Source organism: Lonchura striata, chromosome 38 (genome assembly GCF_046129695.1).
Source record: "Lonchura striata isolate bLonStr1 chromosome 38, bLonStr1.mat, whole genome shotgun sequence".
In the NCBI taxonomy this organism is placed as follows: Eukaryota; Metazoa; Chordata; class Aves; order Passeriformes; family Estrildidae; genus Lonchura; species Lonchura striata.
The window spans coordinates 1,640,472-1,659,226 of NC_134640.1; the positions used below are offsets into that span (position 1 = coordinate 1,640,472).

At 59.2% G+C, this 18,755-nt stretch overlaps 1 protein-coding gene across 1 annotated transcript in view; it reads right to left on the reverse strand.

Moving 5' to 3' along the window:
* Positions 1–18,755, reverse strand: part of SHANK1 (SH3 and multiple ankyrin repeat domains 1) — a 63,254-nt gene that overhangs the window by 35,961 nt on the left and 8,538 nt on the right. Inside the window, exons 5-12 of the mRNA XM_077789823.1 lie at positions 15,998–16,155; positions 14,542–14,709; positions 12,888–13,004; positions 11,455–11,532; positions 10,416–10,482; positions 8,132–8,408; positions 4,076–4,254; positions 1,266–1,379 (exon numbers count right to left, since the gene is read on the reverse strand). Of these exons, the coding sequence (XP_077645949.1) occupies positions 1,266–1,379; positions 4,076–4,254; positions 8,132–8,408; positions 10,416–10,482; positions 11,455–11,532; positions 12,888–13,004; positions 14,542–14,709; positions 15,998–16,155 (1,158 nt within the window). The remainder of the gene's footprint in view (positions 1–1,265; positions 1,380–4,075; positions 4,255–8,131; positions 8,409–10,415; positions 10,483–11,454; positions 11,533–12,887; positions 13,005–14,541; positions 14,710–15,997; positions 16,156–18,755) is intronic.

Consider the following 18,755-nt stretch of genomic DNA (forward strand, 5'->3'; position numbering starts at 1 on the left):
GGATTTTGAGAGAATTTGGGTTTTTGGAGTCCAGGGAGGTTTTGGGGGTTTTTTGGGATATTTTGGGTTTTTTGGGGGGTATTTTTGGGTTTTTTTGGAGTCAGAGGGGTTTGGGGGATTTGAGGGATTTGAGGATTTTGGGGTTCAGTGAAGGATTTGGGGATTTGGGGTTTTTTTGGGGTCGGAGGGAGAATTTAGGGTCTGGGAAGGAATTTTTGGGGTCTGGGGAGGGATTTTTGGGGTCTGGGGGGGAGGTTTGGTCTCCGGGAGTTATTTTTGGGGTCAGGGTGGGATTTTTGGGGTCCAGGAAGGGATTTTTGGGGTCTGGGTGGGATTTTTTGGGGTCAGGGAAGGATTTTGGGGTCCGGGGTGATTTTTGGGGTACAGGAAGGGATTTTTGGGGTACGGGGATTTTGGGGTCTGGGATTTTTGGGGTCCAGGGAGGGATTTTTGGGGTCCAGGGAGGGATTTTTGGGGTCCAGGAATGGTTTTTGGGGTCCGGGGTTTTTGGGGTCCGGGGTTTTTGGGGTACAGGGAGGGATTTTTGGGGTCCGGGGGTTTTTGGGGTCTGGGATGTATTTTTGGGGTCCAGGAATGGTTTTTGGGGTCCGGGAATGGTTTTTGGGGTCCGGGGGTTTTTGGGGTCCGGGAAGGGATTTTTGGGGTCCAGGAAGGGATTTTGGGGTCCGGGAAGGGATTTTGAGGTCCAGGAATGGTTTTTGGGGTACAGGGAGGGATTTTTGGGGTCCGGGATTTTTGGGGTCCGGGGGTTTTTGGGGTCCAGGAAGGGATTTTTGGGGTCCGGGGTTTTTGGGGTCCGGGGTTTTTGGGGTACAGGAAGGGATTTTTGGGGTCCGGGAATGGTTTTTGGGGTCCGGGGGTTTTTGGGGTCCAGGAAGGGATTTTTGGGGTCCAGGAAGGGATTTTTGGGGTCCGGGATTTTTGGAGTCCGGGATTTTTGGGGTCCAGGAATGGTTTTTGGGGTCCAGGAATGGTTTTTGGGGTCCGGGGTTTTTGGGGTCAGGAAGGGATTTTTGGGGTCCAGGAAGGGATTTTGGGGTCCAGGAATGGTTTTTGGGGTCCGGGAAGGGATTTTTGGGGTCCAGGAAGGGATTTTGGGGTCCGGGAAGGGATTTTTGGGGTCCGGGAAGGGATTTTTGGGGTCTGGGAAGGGATTTTTGGGGTCCAGGAATGGTTTTTGGGGTACAGGGAGGGATTTTTGGGGTCCAGGAAGGGATTTTGGGGTCCGGGGGTTTTTGGGGTACCTGTTTTGCCCTCGGGGGTCCGGGGGGGCACCTCCTCCACGCACTCGGACGGGAACCACCCGACCCGGCCCCGGGCCTGGCCCTCCCAAAATCCGCCCTCGCCCACGCTCAGCACTGCGGGCACCCCAAAATCCATCAGAGACACCCAAAAAAACCCCCCAAAACACCCCAAAATCCCCCCCCAAAAACCTCCCAAAAACTCCCCAAAAACCCCGAAAAAAAACCCCCAAAAACACCCCAAAAATCCCCAAAATCCGCCCTCGCCCACGCTCAGCACTGCGGGCACCCGAAATCCGTCAGAGACACCCCAAAAAAACCCCAAAAATACCCCAAAATCCCCAAAATCCGCCCTCGCCCACGCTCAGCACTGCGGGCACCCCAAAATCCGTCAGAGACACCCAAAAAAACCCCAAAAACACCCCAAAATCCCCCCCAAAAACCTCCCAAAAACTCCCCAAAAACCCCGGAAAAAAACCCCCAAAAACACCCCAAAAATCCCCAAAATCTGCCCTCGCCCACGCTCAGCACTGTGGGCACCCAAAATCCATTAGAGACACCCAAAAAATCCCAAAAAACTCCCAAAAACTCCCCAAAATTACCCCAAAAACCCCCCAAAATCCTCAAAAAACCCAAAAATGAGAAACCCACCCAAAAAAACCCAAAATCCGCCCACGCTCAGCACTGCGGGCACCCCGAAATCCGTCAGAGACACCCCCAAAAAAACCCCAAAAAACTCCCAAAAAACTCGCCCAAAACCCCCCCAAAAAGCCCCAAAAAACCTCCCAAAAACCCCCCAAAATCCCCCCAAAAAACCCCAAAAACCCCCCAAAAAAAACCCAAAAACCCCCCAAAAAACCCTCCCAAAAACCCCCCCAAAACACCCCAAAATCCCCCAAAATTACCCCAAAATACTCCCAAAAAAACTCCCCACAAATCTCCCAAAATCTTCCCAAAAAACCCCAAAATCCCCCCCAAAATTCCAAATCCCCCCAAAATCCCCAAAAATGAGAAATTCACACCAAAAAAAACCCTCAAAATCCTCAAAAAACCCAAAAATGAGAAACCCACCCAAAAAACCCCAAAATCCCCCAAAAACCCCAAATCCCACCCAGAAATTCCCAAAATCCCAAATCCCACCCCCCAAAAAACCCCCAAATCCTCCCAAAATCCCCCCAAAATTATAAATTCACCCCCAAAACCCCCAAAAATCTCCCCAAATACCCAAAAAATAAAAAAACCCACCCCCAAAAAAGCCCAAAAACCCCCAAAAATCTCAAAATCCCAAATCCCACCCCCCAAAAATCCCCAAAAATGAGAAACTCACCCCCCCAAAAAAAAACCCAAAACAAAACAAAAAAACAAACAAACAAACAACAAAAAAAAAAACCGAAAAAATACATCAAAAAAAATTTTGGGTTTTTTTGGGGAGGAATCCCGGATTTTTGGGGTTTTTTTGGGGTGGATTCCGGGATTTTTTTGGTGGTTTTTAGGGATTTATTGGGATTTTTGGGGGGTTTTTTGGGGGATTTTTTTTTGGGGGGGTGGAATCCTGGAATTTTGGGGATATTTTGGGGCTATTTTAGGGATATTTTGGGGATATTTTGGGGATATCTTGGAGATATTTTGGGGATATTTCGGGGCTATTTTGGGGCTATTTTGGGGATAATTTGGGCATATATTTGGGCTATTTTGGGGATATTTTGGGGCTATTTTGGGCATATTTTGGGGATACTTTGGGCATATTTTGGGGATAATTGGGGGATATTTCGGGGCTATTTTGGGGCTATTTCGGGGCTATTTTGGGGCTATTCTGGGGGATTTTGGGGCTATTCTGGGGTGTTTTGGGGGATTTTGGGGCTATTTTGGGGCTATTTTGGGGATATTTCGGGGCTATTTCGGGGCTATTCTGGGGGGTTTTTGGGGCTCTTTTGGGGATATTTTGGGGCAGTTTTGGGGCTATTTCGGGGCTATTCTGGGGGGTTTTTGGGGCAATTCTGGGGGGTTTTCGGGGCTATTTTGGGGCTATTCTGGGGGGGTTTTGGGGCTATTTCGGGGCTATTCTGGGGGTGTTTTGGGGGCTATTCTGGGGTTTTTTTGGGGGCTATTCTGGGGTGTTTTGGGGACTATTCTGGGGTTTTTTTGGGGGCTATTCTGGGGTTTTTTTGGGGGCTATTCTGGGGTTTCTTTGGGGGCTATTCTGGGGTTTCTTTGGGGGCTATTCTGGGGTTTTTTTGGGGGCTATTCTGGGGTTTTTTGGGGGCTATTCTGGGGTGTTTTGGGGACTATTCTGGGGTTTTTTTGGGGGCTATTCTGGGGTTTTTTTGGGGGCTATTCTGGGGGTGTTTTGGGGGCTATTCTGGGGGTGTTTTGGGGGCTATTCTGGGGTTTTTTTGGGGCTATTCTGGGGTGTTTTGGGGGGCTATTCTGGGGTTTTTTTGGGGGCTATTCTGGGGGGTTTTTGGGACTATTCTGGGGTGTTTTGGGGACTATTCTGGGGTTTTTTTGGGGGCTATTCTGGGGGGTTTTTGGGGCTATTCTGGGGTTTTTTTGGGGGCTATTCTGGGGGGTTTTTGGGACTATTCTGGGGGTGTTTTGGGGGCTATTCTGGGGTTTTTGGGACTATTCTGGGGGTGTTTTGGGGGCTATTCTGGGGTGTTTTGGGGACTATTCTGGGGTTTTTTTTGGGGGCTATTCTGGGGTTTTTTTGGGACTATTCTGGGGTTTTTTTGGGGGCTATTCTGGGGTTTTTTGGGGACTATTCTGGGGTGTTTTGGGGGCTATTCTGGGGCTCTGTGCCCCCCCGGACCCACCCTTGATGCGCTCGCCCTTGCTGAGGCTGAGCTCGCCCTCGCCCTGCGCCTGGTAGGGTCTCACGGCCAGGAAGGTGCGGCCGGGCACGGCCGAGTAGAGTTTCCTCTTCACGCCCCGCGAGCCCAGGGTGCCCCCGGGGGTGCCCCCCGCGCCCGGCTCCCGGCTCAGGCCGCTGGAGCTGGGGGGCACCGGGGGGACGGGGCTGAGACCCCCGGCACGGCCCCGGGAGCCCCGAGCTGCGGCTCCCGACGCTCGAATCGGGGTCTGGTTTGGGGGCTGGGGTCTGATTTGGGGTCTGGGGTCCCGGTTTGGGGGCTGGGGTCCCGGTTTGGGGTCTGAGGTCCCGATTTTGGGGTCTGGGGTCCCGGTTTGGGGGCTGGGGTCCTGATTTGGGGGCTGGGGTCCCGGTTTGGGGGCTGGGGTCCCGATTTGGGGGCTGGGGTCCCGGTTTGGGGGCTGGGGTCCCGGTTTGGGGGCTGGGGTCCTGATTTGGGGGCTGGGGTCCTGATTTGGGGGCTGGGGTCCCGGTTTGGGGGCTGGGGTCCTGATTTGGGGGCTGGGGTCCCGGTTTGGGGGCTGGGGTCCCGGTTTGGGGTCTGGGGTCCCAGTTTGGGGGCTGGGGTCCCGGTTTGGGGGCTGGGGTCCCGGTTTGGGGGCTGGGGTCCCGGTTTGGGGTTCCCGACGCTCGAATCAGGGTCCCGGTTTGGGGGCTGGGGTCCCGGTTTGGGGGCTGGGGTCCCGGTTTGGGGGCTGGGGTCCCGGTTTGGGGTCCCTGAGTCCCGAATTGGGGTTCCCGACACTCGAATTGGGGTTCCAATTTGGGGTCTGGGGTCCCGGTTTGGGGGCTGGGGTCTGATTTGGGGGCTGGGGTCCCGGTTTGGGGCCCCCGAGTCCCAATTTGGGGTTCCTGACGCTCGAATCGGGGTCTGGTTTGGGGGCTGGGGTCCCGGTTTGGGGGCTGGGGTCTGATTTGGGGGCTGGGGTCCTGGTTTGGGGTCTGGGGTCCCGGTTTGGGGGCTGGGGTCCCGGTTTGGGGGCTGGGGTCCCGATTTGGGGCCCCCGAGTCCCAATTTGGGGTTCCTGATGCTCGAATTGGGGTCCCGGGGACTCCAAATGGGGCCAAGAGTGGAGATTTGGGGGCTGGGGTCCCGGTTTGGGGTCTGGGGTCCCGATTTTGGGGTTCCCGACGCTCAAACCGGGGTCCCGGGACTCCAAACGGGGCCGGGAGGGGAGATTTGGGGTCTGGGGTCCCGGTTTGGGGGCTGGGGTCCCGATTTGGGGTCCCTGAGTCCCGAATTGGGGTTCCCAACACTCCAATTGGGGTTCCAATTTGGGGTCTGGGGTCCCGGTTTGGGGTCTGGGATCCTGATTTGGGGTCTGGGGTCCCGATTTTGGGGTCTGGGGTCCTGATTTGGAGTCTGGGGTCCCGGTTTGGGGTCTGGGGTCCCGGTTTGGGGTCTGGGGTCCCGATTTTGGGGTTCCCGACGCTCGAATCGGGGTCCCGGGGACTCCAAATGGGGCCGGGAGGGGAGATTTGGGGGTTTGGGGTCCCGATTTGGGGTCTGGGGTCCTGGTTTGGGGTCTGGGGTCCCGATTTTGGGGTCCCTGAGTCCCGAATTGGGGTTCCCGACACTCGAATTGGGGTTCCAATTTGGGGTCTGGGGTCCCGGTTTGGGGGCTGGAGTCTGATTTGGGGGCTGGGGTCCCGGTTTGGGGCCCCCGAGTCCCAATTTGGGGTTCCTGACGCTCGAATTGGGGTCCGGTTTGGGGGCTGGGGTCCCGATTTGGGGTCTGGGGTCCCGATTTGGGGTCTGGGGTTCTCAATTTGGGGTCTGGGGTCCCGGTTTTGGAGTCTGGGATCACAATTTTGGGGGCTGGGGTCTCGATTTGGGGTCTGGGGTCTCGGTTTGGGGTCTGGGGTCCTGATTTGGGGTCCCTGAGTCCCGAACTGGGGTTCCCGATGCTCGAATCGGGGTCCGGTTTGGGGGCTGGGGTCCCGATTTGGGGTCTGGGGTCCCGGTTTTGGAGTCTGGGATCACAATTTTGGGGGCTGGGGTCCCGATTTGGGGTCTGAGGTTCTCAATTTGGGGTCTGGGGTCCCGATTTGGGGTCCTGAACCCTCAAAAGGGGCCCCCAGACCCCCAAAAACGGGGTGCAGGTCCCAGTCCAAAGGACCCATCCCCCCCAAAAATCCCCCCAAGCCCCCCCAAATCCCCCCAAAATCCCCCCCAAAAATCTCCAAAATCCCCCCAAATCTCCGCCAAGGGGTTCCAGCCCCTCAAATCCCCCTAAAAAATCCCCCAAATCCCCCAAAATGCCCCAAAAATCCCCCAAAATCCCCCCCCCCCAATACCTGGGACTCCTCCAGGTGCCTTTTCCAGGGGTTCCAGTCCCCCAAAATCCCCCCCAAATCCCCCAAATCCCCCCCAAAATCCCCCAAAATCCCCCCCAAGTCCCACCCCCAGGGGTCCCAGCCCCCCAAAATTCCCCCAAATCCCTCCAAAAAAATCCCCCCCAGGTGCCCCCCCTGTACCTGGGCCTATCCTGGGGTTCCTCCAGGCGCCTTTTGCTGCGGTTCCAGCCCCCCAAATCCCCCCAAAATCCCCCCAAATCCCCCCAAAATCCCCCCAAAAATCCACTAAACACCCCCAAATCCCCCTAAATCCCCCCCAAATCCCCCCAAATCCCCCCCAAAATCCCCCCCAGGTGCTCCCCCCCATACCTGGGTCTGCCCCGGGGTTGCCTCCAAGGCTCCTCCAGGCGCCTTTTCTGGTGGTCCCAGCTCCCCAAAATCCCCCAAACCCCCCCAAATCCCCCCTCAAACCCACCCCAAACCCCCAAATTCCCCTCAAACCCTCCCCAAAATCCACTCAAATCCCCCCAAAATCCCCCCCAAAATCCCCCCCCTTTTACCTGGGCCGGCCCCGGGGCTGCCTCCGGGGCTCCTCGGGGTGCCCCCCTCGGGGGTCCCAGCCCCCAAATCCCCCCTGAAACCCCCTGAAACCCCCCAAAACCCCCCCAAACTCCCCAAATCCCCCCCAAATCCCGCCCAAACCCCCCAAATCCCCCCCAAATCCCCCCCAAATCCTCCCCAAACCCCCCAAATCCTCCCTAAATCACCCCAAATCCTCCCCAAATCACCCCAAATCCCCCCCAAACCCCCCAGATCCCCCCAAATCCCCCCCAAACCTCCCAAATCCCCCCACCCCCGTACCTGGGCCGGCCCCGGGGCTGCCTCCGCGGCTCCTCGGGGTGCCCCCCTCGGGGGTCGCAACCCTCCAAACCCCCCCAAATCCCCCCAAACCCCCCTGAAACCCCCTAAACCCCCCTCAAACCTTCCCAAATCACCCCAAATCCCCCCAAACCCCCCAAAATCCCCCCCTTTTACCTGGGCCGGCCCCGGGGTTGCCTCCGCGGCTCCTCGGGGTGCCCCCCTCGGGGGTCCCAGCCCCCCAAACCCCCCCAGATCCCCCCAAACCCCCCTGAACCCCCCTCAAACCTTCCCAAATCACCCTCAAACCCCCCAAATCCCCCCCAAACCCCCCAAAATCCCCCCCTCTTACCTGGGCCGGCCCCGGGGCTGCCTCCGCGGCTCCTTGGGGTGCCCCCCTCGGGGGTCGCAACCCTCCAAACCCCCCCAAATCCCCCCAAACCCCCTGAAACCCCCTAAACCCCCCTCAAACCTTCCCAAATCACCCCAAATCCTTCCCAAATCACCCCAAATCCCCCCCAAACCCCCCAAAATCCCCCCCGTTTTACCTGGGCCGGCCCCGGGGCTGCCTCCGCGGCTCCTCGGGGTGCCCCCCTCGGGGGTCCCAGCCCCCAAATCCCCCTGAAACCCCCTGAAACCCCCCAAAACCCCCCCAAACTCCCCAAATCACCCCAAATCCCCCCCAAGCCCCCCAAATCCCCCCCAAACCCCCCAAATCACCCCAAATCACCCCAAATCCCCCCCAAATCCCCCCCAAACGCCCCAAATCACCCCAAATCCCCCCCAAATCCCCCCCAAACCCCCCAAATCCCCCCAAATCCCCCCCAAATCCCCCCCGTTTTACCTGGGCCGGCCCCGGGGCTGCCTCCGCGGCTCCTCGGGGTGCCGGCCGCGGGAGGGGGAGCGCGCCCGAGCCCCCCGGGGGGAGCTGGAGCTGCGCAGGGTGCCCGAGGGGGGCCGGGGGCCCGGGGGGGCTCCGGGGGGACCCCTCAGCACCCACTCGGGCAGCGCCCCCCCCCCGGTGTCGCTGTTGGCCCGCAGGAGGCGCTGGGGGGGCAGGGGGAGGCCCCGCAGCCCCTCCCGGCGGCGGCCGGCGAACTGGGGGCTCTCCTGGAAGGGAACTGGGGGGGTTTGGGGGGTCAGGGGGGGTTTGGGGGTGTCTGGGGGGGATTTGGGGGGATTTGGGGGGGTTTGGGGCTCTCCTGGAAGGGAACTGGAGGGGTTTGGGGGGGTTTAGGGGGGATTTGGGGTGTTTGGGGGGGATTTGGGGGGGTTTGGGGGGGATTAGGGGAGGATCTGGGGGCGTTTGGGGCTCTCCTGGAAGGGAACTGGGGGGGTTTGGGGGGGTCAGGGGGGGTTTGGGGGTGTTTGGGGGGGATCTGGGGGGGTTTAGGGGGGATTTGGGGTGTTTGGGGGGGATTTGGGGGGTGTCTGGGCTCTCCTGGAAGGGAACTGGGGGGATTTGGGGGGTTTAGGATGGATTTTGGGGTGTTTAGGGGGGGTTTGGGGGGGTTTGGGCTCTCCTGGAAGGGAACTGGGGGGGTTTGGGGGGTCAGGGGGGGTTTGGGGGTGTTTGGGGGGGATTTGGGGAGGATTTGGGGGGGTTTGGGGCTCTCCTGGAAGGGAACTGGGGGGCTTTGGGGGGGTCAGGGGGGTTTGGGGGTGTTTGGGGAGGATTTGGGGGGATTTGGGGGCGTTTGGGGCTCTCCTGGAAGGGAACTGGGGGGATTTGGGGGGTCAGGGGGGGTTTGGGGGTGTTTAGGGGGGATTTGGGGTGTTTGGGGGGGATTTGGGGAGGATTTGGGGGGTTTGGGGCTCTCCTGGAAGGGAACTGGGGGGATTTGGGGGGGTCAGAGGGGGTTTGGGGGTGTTTGGGGGGACTTGGGGGGGTTTGGGGGAGATTTGGGGTGTTTGGGGGGGTGTCTGGGCTCTCCTGGAAGGGAACTGGGGGGTTTGGGGGGGTCAGGATGGATTTTGGGGTGTTTAGGGGGGATTTGGGGGGGTTTGGGGGGGATTTGGGGGGTTTGGGGCTCTCCTGGAAGGGAACTGGGGGGGTTTGGGGGGTCGGGGGGGTTTTGGGGTGTCTGGGGGGGATTTGGGGAGGATTTGGGGGTGTTTGGGGCTCTCCTGGAAGGGAACTGGGGGGGTTTGAGGGGGTCAGGATGGATTTTGGGGTGTTTAGGGGGGGTTTGGGGTGTTTAGGGGGGTTTGGGGTGTTTAGGGGGGTTTGGGGCTCTCCTGGAAGGGAACTGGGGGGATTTGGGGGGTCAGGGGGGGTTTTGGGGTGTTTACGGGGGATTTGGGGGGTTGGGGGGGCTTTGAGGGGGATTTGGGGGGGTTAGGATGGATTTTGGGGTGTTTAGGGGGGATCTGGGGGGGTTTGGGGTGTTCAGGGGGGGTTTGGGATGGATTTTGGGGTGTTTGGGGGGGATTTGGGGGGATTTGGGGAGATTTGGGGTGTTTAGGGGCAATTTTGAGGGGTTTGGGGGGGTCAGGGGGGGTTTGGGGGAGTTTAGGGGGGAATTTTTCGAGGGATTTTGGGGGTTTGGGGGGGGTTGGAACAGCGGCACCCCCCGAGTCCCTTCCAACTCCCATCCCCCTTCCCCACTGTCCCCAAATGTCTCCAAACGTCCCCAAACATCCCCGGTGTCCCCAGGTGTGTCCCCAGGTGTGTCCCCAAATGTCCCCATTGATGTCCCCAATGTCCCCGATGTCCCCGATGTCCCCAATGTCCCTGATGTCCCCAATGTCCCCAATGTCCCAAATGTCCCCATTGATGTCCCAAATGTCCCCAATGTCCCCAATCCCCCCAATGTCCCCAATGTCCCCAATCCCCCCAATGTCCCCAATCCCCCCAATGTCCCCAATGTCCCCAATGTCCCCATTGATGTCCCCAATGTCCCCAATGTCCCCGATGTCCCCGATGTCCCCAATGTCCCCAATGTCCCCGATGTCCCTGATGTCCCCAATGTCCCCGATGTCCCCAATGTCCCCAATGTCCCCAATGTCCCCAATGTCCCCGATGTCCCCAATGTCCCCAATGTCCCCAATGTCCCCGATGTCCCTGATGTCCCCAATGTCCCCAATGTCCCTGATGTCCCCAATGTCCCCAGTGTCCCCCGGCTCACCCACGTCGCTGTCCCGGTGGTTCTTGATGAGCTCCCCCAGCTCAAAGTTCCCAGCGATGACGGCCACCTGCGGGGACAGGGACAGAGGGACAGGGACAGAGGGACAGAGGGACAGGGACAGAGGGACAGAGGGACAGGGACAGGGACAGGGACAGAGGGACAGAGGGACAGAGGGACAGAGGGACAGAGGGACAGGGACAGGGACAGATGGACAGGGACAGGGACAGGGACAGATGGACAGGGACAGAGGGACAGAGGGACAGAGGGACAGGGACAGGGACAGGGACAGGGACAGGGACAGGGACAGGGACAGGGACAGAGGGACAGAGGGGACAGGGACAGGGATGGGACAGGGACAGGGACAGGGACAGGGACAGAGGGACAGGGACAGGGACAGGGACAGATGGACAGGGACAGGGACAGGGACAGAGGGACAGGGACAGAGGGACAGGGACAGAGGGACAGAGGGACAGAGATGGGACAGGGACAGAGGGACAGGGACAGGGACAGGGACAGGGACAGAGGGACAGGGACAGGGACAGGGACAGATGGACAGGGACAGGGACAGAGGGACAGAGGGACAGGGACACAGGGGAGAGGGACAGAGGGACAGGGACAGAGGGACAGGATGGGACAGGGATGGGGACAGAGAGGGGACACTCACGTGGGGGGTCACACCCTCCAAAATGTCCCCAGTGCCACCTGCAGCAGGGTGTCCCCAGTGTCCCCAATGTCCCCAGTTTCTCCAGTGTCACCCAGAATGAGGTGTCCCCAGTGTCCCCATTGGAGTCCCCAATGTCCCCAGTGTCCCCATTGGTGTCCCCAGTGTCCCCAGTGTCCCCAATGTCCCCAGTGTCCCCAGTCTCCCCGGTGTCCCCATGGTGTCCCTGGTGTCCCCAGTGTCCCCAATGTTCCCAATGTCCCCGGTGTCCCCATGGTGTCCCTGGTGTCCCCAGTGTCCCCAATGTCCCCAGTGTCCCCAGCGTCCCCATTGGTGTCCCCGGTGTCCCCTCGATGTCCCCGGTGTCCCCGGTGTCACCTGGAACGGCGTCTGCCCGCTGTTGTTCTTCACCTCCTTGTTGGCCCCTCGGTACAGGAGGATCCGGGCGCAGCTCTCCTGGGGGACACCGGTGGCACCAAGATGTCACCAAGGTGGCACCAAGGTGGCACCAAGGTGGCACCAAAGTGGCACCAGCGTGTCACCAAGATGTCACCAAGATGTCACCAAGGTGTCACCAAGTTGGCACCAAGATGTCACCAATGTGTCACCAAGTTGGCACCAAGGTGTGACCAATGTGTCACCAATGTGTCACCAAGGTGTCACCAAGGTGGCACCAAGATGTCACCAAGGTGTCACCAATGTGTCACCAAGGTGTGACCAATGTGTCACCAAGATGTCACCAATGTGTCACCAAGTTGGCACCAAGGTGTCACCAAGGTGTCACCAAGATGTCACCAAAGTGTCACCAAGGTGTCACCAAGGTGGCACCAATGTGTCACCAAGGTGTCACCAAGATGTCACCAAGTTGGCACCAAGGTGTCACCAATGTGTCACCAAGGTGTCACCAAGGTGGCACCAAGATGTCACCAAGTTGGCACCAATGTGTCACCAATGTGTCACCAAGATGTCACCAAGATGTCACCAAGTTGGCACCAAGGTGTCACCAATGTGTCACCAAGATGTCACCAATGTGTCACCAGCGTGTCCTCAACAATATGTCACCAATGTGTCACCAGCAGCGTGTCTCCAAGGTCCCCAGTCCCCCATTTCCCACTGTGGCCCTCAATGGCCCCACTGTGTCCCCATAATGTCACCCCAATGTCCCCAGTGTCCGCAGTGTCCCCAATGTCCCCAGTGCCCCCAATGTCCCTTTAGTGTCCCCAATGTCACCCCAATGTCCCCAATCCCCAATGTCCTCGGTGTCCCCCAATGTCCCCAATTCCCCCGATGTCCCCAGTGTCCCCAATCCTCAATGTCCCCAAATGTCACCAAATGTCCCCAGTCTTCCCAATGTCACCAACACCTCCCTGATGTCCCCAACCTCCGCAACCCTAAATGTCCCCAATGTCCCCAGTTGTCCCCAAACCTTCCCCAATCCTCCAATGTCCCCAATTCCCCCAATGTCCCAAATGTCCCCATTGTCCCCAATGTCCCCAATGTCCCCAATGTCCCCGATGTCCCCATTGTCCCCAATGTCCCCAATGTCCCAAATGTCCCCGATGTCCCCAATGTCCCAAACATCCCCAATGTCCCCAATCCCCCCGATGTCCCCGGTGTCCCCGATGTCCCCGGGGGTGTCCCCAGGGTGTCACCTTGTTGTAGAGGGCGCAGATGTGCAGCGCGGTGTTGCCGGACGCCCCTGTGTCCTTGTGTCCCCAATGTCCCCAATGTCCCAAACATCCCCAATGTCCCCAATCCCCCCGATGTCCCCGACGTCCCCGATGTCCCCAGAGGTGTCCCCAGGGTGTCACCTTGTTGTAGAGGGCGCAGATGTGCAGCGCGGTGTTGCCGGACGCGTTCTGCGCCGCCGCCTCGGCCCCGTAGAACAGCAAATGCTCCAAGTGCTGCGAGTGGCCGTGCTGGCACGCCTGGGGACACGGGGACGTCAGCAGGGACATCGGGGACAGCAGGGACATTTGGGACAGCAGAGGGGACATGGGGACAGCGGGGACAGCGGGGGGATTGGGGACATTGGGGGGATTGGGGACATTGGGGGGATTGAGGACATCGGGGACATCGGGGACATTGGGGGGATTGGGGACATCGGGGACACTGGGGACATTGGGGGGATTGGGGATATTGGGGGGATTGAGGACATCAGGGACATTGGGGACATCGGGGACATTGGGGACAGCGGGGACAGCGGGGGGATTGGGGACATTGGGGGGATTGGGGACATTGGGGACATTGGGGAGATTGGGGACAGCGGGGACATTGGGGGGATTGGGGACATTGGGGGGATTGGGGACTTTGGGGACATCAGCGGGGACACTGGGGACACGGGGACATCAGGGACATTGGGGACATCGGGGACATTGGGGACATTGGAGGGATTTGGGGACATTGAGGACATTTGGGGACATTTGGGGACATTGGATTGATTTGGGACATTGTGGGGACATTGAGGACATCAGGAGATTTGGGACATTGGGGACATTGGGGGGATTTGGGGACATTTGAGGGGATTTGAGGGATTTGGGGACAGGGATGATGGGGTGACCCAGTGACACGGTGATGTGGCAGAGTGACAGTGATGGTGACATCTGCCACTGGCACGGTGACGCAGTGACAGGGTGACAGCAGGACAGGGTGACACGGTGATATGGTGAGGTGGTGACAGGGTGACAGCAGGATTGGGTGACACAGTGACACGGTGACAATGACACAGGTGTCACCTGGTGGATCTCCTGCCAGCCGTTCTCGTCGGCCGTGCCGATGTGACATGGTGACACAGGGTGACACAGGGATGGGATAACAGGGTGACACAGTGACACGGTGACACGGTGACAGGGTGACACAGGTGTCACCTGGTGGATCTCCTGCCAGCCGTTCTCGTCGGCTGTGCCGATGCGACACAGGGTGACACAGTGACATGGTGATGGGGTGACACAGTGACACGGTGACACAGTGACACGGTGACACGGTGACACGGTGACACGGCTGTCACCTGGTGGATCTCCTGCCAGCCGTTCTCGTCGGCCGTGCCGATGTGACACGGTGACACAGGGTGACACAGGGATGGGATAACAGGGTGACACAGTGACACGGTGACACAGTGACAGGGTGACACAGGTGTCACCTGGTGGATCTCCTGCCAGCCGTTCTCGTCGGCCGTGCCGATGTGACACAGGGTGACACAGGAATGGGATAACAGGGTGACACAGTGACATGGTGATGGGGTGACACAGTGACATGGTGACACAGTGACACGGTGACACGGTGACAATGACACAGGTGTCACCTGGTGGATCTCCTGCCAGCCGTTCTCGTCGGCCGTGCCGATGTGACACGGTGACACAGGGTGACACAGGAATGGGATAAGGGGGTGACACAGTGACATGGTGATGGGGTGACACAGTGACACGGTGACACAGTGACACGGTGACACGGTGACACGGCTGTCACCTGGTGGATCTCCTGCCAGCCGTTCTCGTCGGCCGTGCCGATGTGCGCGCGGTTGTAGAGCAGCAGCTCGCAGCACCGCGGGTCCCCGCCCACCATGGCCGTGTGGTACAGGGGGGTCAGGCCCCGCCGGTCCTTGTAGTTCGGGGACCCCCCCAGGTCCAGCAGCGCCTGCGGGTGACAGCGTGACACCCGTGGGACCCCCCGGTGACACCCGTGGGACCCCCCGGTGACACCCTTGGGACCCCCTGGTGACACCCGTGGGACCCCCTGGTGACACCCGTGGGACCCCCCAGTGACACCCGTGGGACCCCCTGGTGACACCCGTGGGACCCCCTGGTGACACCCGTGGGACCCCCCGGTGACACCCTTGGGCCCCCCCGGTGACACCCGTGGGACCCCCTGGTGACATCTCCATGGCACCCATGGCACCCAGGGGGTGTCACCCCCATTTTTGGGGACCCCCCCAGGTCCAGCAGCGCCTGCGGGTGACAGCGTGACACCCGTGGGACCCCCTGGTGACATCCCCAGACACCCCCCATGGCACCCATGGACCCGCCATAGCACCCACTGGGTGCCACCCCTATGTCCCAGGTGTCCCCAGGTGTCCCCAGGTGTGCCCAGCCGTCCCCATCTGTCCCCAGGTGTCCCAGCTGTCCCCAGGTGTGCCCAGGTGTCCCCAGCTGTCCCCAGGTGTCCCCAGGTGTCCCCAGCTGTCCCCAGGTGTGCCCAGGTGTCCCAGGTGTCCCAGCTGTCCCCAGGTGTGCCCAGGTGTCCCAGGTGTCCCAGCTGTCCCCAGGTGTCCCTATCTGTGCCCAGGTGTCCCAGGTGTGCCCAGGTGTGCCTATCTGTCCCCAGGTGTGCCCAGGTGTCTCCAGCTCTCCCCAGGTGTCCCAGGTGTCCCCAGGTGTCCCCAGTGTCCCCAGGTGTCCCCAGGTGTCCCCAGCTGTCCCTGGGTGTCCCAGCTGTCCCCAGGTGTCCCAGGTGTCCCAGCTGTCCCCAGGTGTGCCTATCTGTCCCCAGGTGTCCCAGCTGTCCCCAGGTGTGCCCAGCTGTCCCAGGTGTGCCCAGGTGTGCCCAGGTGTACCAGCAGGGCGGGGTAGCGCCGCGTGCACACCGCCCGGTGCAGCGCCCTCCCTGTGCCACCCCCGTGTCCCCAGGTGTCCCCAGGTGTCCCCATCTGTCCCTATCTGTGCCCAGGTGTGCCCAGGTGTCCCAGCTGTCCCCAGGTGTGCCCAGGTGTCCCAGGTGTCCCCAGGTGTCCCAGGTGTCCCAGCTGTCCCAGGTGTGCCCAGGTGTGCCCAGGTGTGCCCAGGTGTACCAGCAGGGCGGGGTAGCGCCGCGTGCACACCGCCCGGTGCAGCGCCACCCCTGTGCCACCCCCGTGTCCCTGTGTGTCCCTATCTGTCCCCAGGTGTCCCAGCTGTCCCCAGGTGTGCCCAGGTGTGCCCAGGTGTACCAGCAGGGCGGGGTAGCGCCGCGTGCACACCGCCCGGTGCAGCGCCGTGGCTCCGTCGCGGGCGCGGAAGTCCAGGTGGGCCCCGCCCAGGCAGAGCAGCCGGATGATCTCCACCTCGGCCGGGCCCTCGCGCTGCGCCGCCAGCGTCAGCGGCGTCTCTGGGGACAGCGGGGACATTGGGGACATTGGGGACGTTGGGGACACTGGGGACATTGGGGACATTGGGAACATTGGGAACATTGGGGGGTTTGGGGACATTGGGGACATTTGGGGGATTTGGGATAGTGGGGACATTGGGGACATCGGGGACGTTTAGGACGTTGGGGACATCAGGGACATTGGGGACATTGGGGACATTTGGGACATTGGGGACGTCGGGGACATTTGGGAACATTGGGAGGATTTGGGGACATTTGGGGGATTTGGGATACTGGGGACGTTGGGGACATAGGGGACCTTGGGAGGATTTGGGGACATTGGGGACATTTTGGGGATTTGGGACATTGAGGACATTTGGGAGATTTGGGGACATTTTGGGGATTTGGGACATTGGGGACATTTGGGGACATTGGGGACTCTGAGGCTCCACCTCGGCCGGGCCCTCGCGCTGCGCCGCCAGTGTCAGCGGCGTCTCTGGGGACAGCGGGGACAGCGGGGACATTGGGGACATTGGGGACATTGAGGGTGTTGGGGACATTGGGGACATTTGGGGTTCTTGGGGACATTGGGAGAATTTGGGAATATTGGGGGTATTGGGGACATTGGGGACATTGAGGGTGTTGGGGACATTTGGGGGATTTGGGATGTTGGGGATGTTGGGGACATTCAGGGTGTTGAGGACATTGGGGGTGTTAAGAGACATTTGGGGGATTTGGGACATTGGAGACATTTGGGGACATTTGGGGACATTTGGGATGTTGGGAGAATTTAGGGACATTGGGGGTCTTGGGGACATTGGGGGCAGTGAGGGGATTTGGGAGCATTGTGGACATCCTGGACATTCAGGGTGTTGGGGACATTGGTGACTTTGGGGACATCAGGGGGTATTTGGGACAATTTGGGGACATCAGGGGCATTGGGGGTGCTGGGGACATTTGGGGCATTTGAGGACACCGGGGACAGTGGGGATTTGGGGACATTGGGGACATTGGGGGGATTGGGGACACTGGGGGGGTGTTGGGGACTTTGGGGTATTGGGGCATTGGGGACGTTGGGGATGTTGGGGACATTGGGGCAATTTGGGGACATTGGGGACATTTGGGGTTTTGGGGACATTGGGGGGATTTGGGGACATCAGGGGGTCTTGGGGACATTGGGGACAGTGGGGACACTGGGGGGACTTGGGACATTGGGAACATGGGGACATTGGGAGGATTTGGGGACACTTGGGACCTTGGGGACATTGGGGATATTTGGGGGGATTTGGGGACATTTGGGATATTTGGGACCTTGGGGACATTGGGGATATTTGGGGGGATTTGGGGACATTGGGGACACTGTGGATGTTGGGAGGATTTGGGGACATTGGAGACATCGGGAGTATTGGGGGAATTTTGGGAAATTGGGAATATTGGGGACATCAAGAATATTGGAAGGATTTGGGGACATCGGGGACATTCAGGGTGTTGGGGACATTGGGGACATTGGGGACATTTGGAGTGACCCCAAGGATTTTGGGGGTGTCCCAGATGATTTTTGGGCTCCCAGGGCATTTTTTTGGAGGAATTCCGGGGTAATTTTGTGGGGGATTTTTGGGAGGGTTTTTTGGGGTGATTTTTGGGGGGATTTTGCAAGGATTTTTGGGAGGATTTTTGGGGTAATTTTGGGAGGATTTTTGGGGTGATTTTCAGGTGATTTTGGGAGGATTTGGGGGGTGATTTTGGGAGATGATTTTGGGGGGATTTGGGGGCATTTCGGGTCTCACTCCCTGAGTCCGAGCCATGGTAGTTGGGGTCCCGGGGGTGATTTGGGGGATTATTTTGGGGTGATTTTTGGGATAATTTTTGGGGTGATTTTGGGGGATGATTTTGGGGTGATTTTGGGAGATGATTTTGGGGTGATTTGGGGGGATTTGGGGTCTCACCCCCCGAGTCGGAGTCGTGGTAGTTGGGGTCCCGGGGGTGATTTGGGGGATTTTGGGGGATGATTTTGGGGTGATTTTTGGGATTATTTTTGGGATGTTTTTTGGGATGATTTTTGGGATGATTTTTGAGGATTTTGGGGGATGATTTTGGGAGATGATTTTGGGGGGATTTTGGGGGATTTGGGGGAGATTTTGGGGGATGATTTTGGGGTGATTTGGGGGGATTTGGGGTCTCACCCCCCGAGTCAGAGTTGTGGTAGTTGGGATCCCGGGGGGAATTTTGGGAGGATTTTCAGGGGGATTTTAGGGTCATTTTTGGGGTGATTTTGGGGGATGATTTTGGGGTGATTTTGGAGGATTTTGGGGAGATTTTGGGGGATGATTTTGGGGTGATTTTTGGGATGATTTTTGAGGATTTTTGGGGTGATTTTGGGGGATGATTTTGGGAGGATTTTGGGGTGATTTTGGGGGATGATTTTGGGGAGATTTTGGGGGGATTTGGGGTCTCACCGCCCAAGTCCAAGTTGTGGTAGTTGGGGTCCCGGGGGTGATTTTGCGAGGATTTTCAGGGGGAATTTTTGGGAGGATTTTGGGGTGATTTTGGGGGATGATTTTGGGGTGATTTTGGAATATTTTGGCATGATTTTGGGGGGATTTTGGGAGATGATTTTGAGG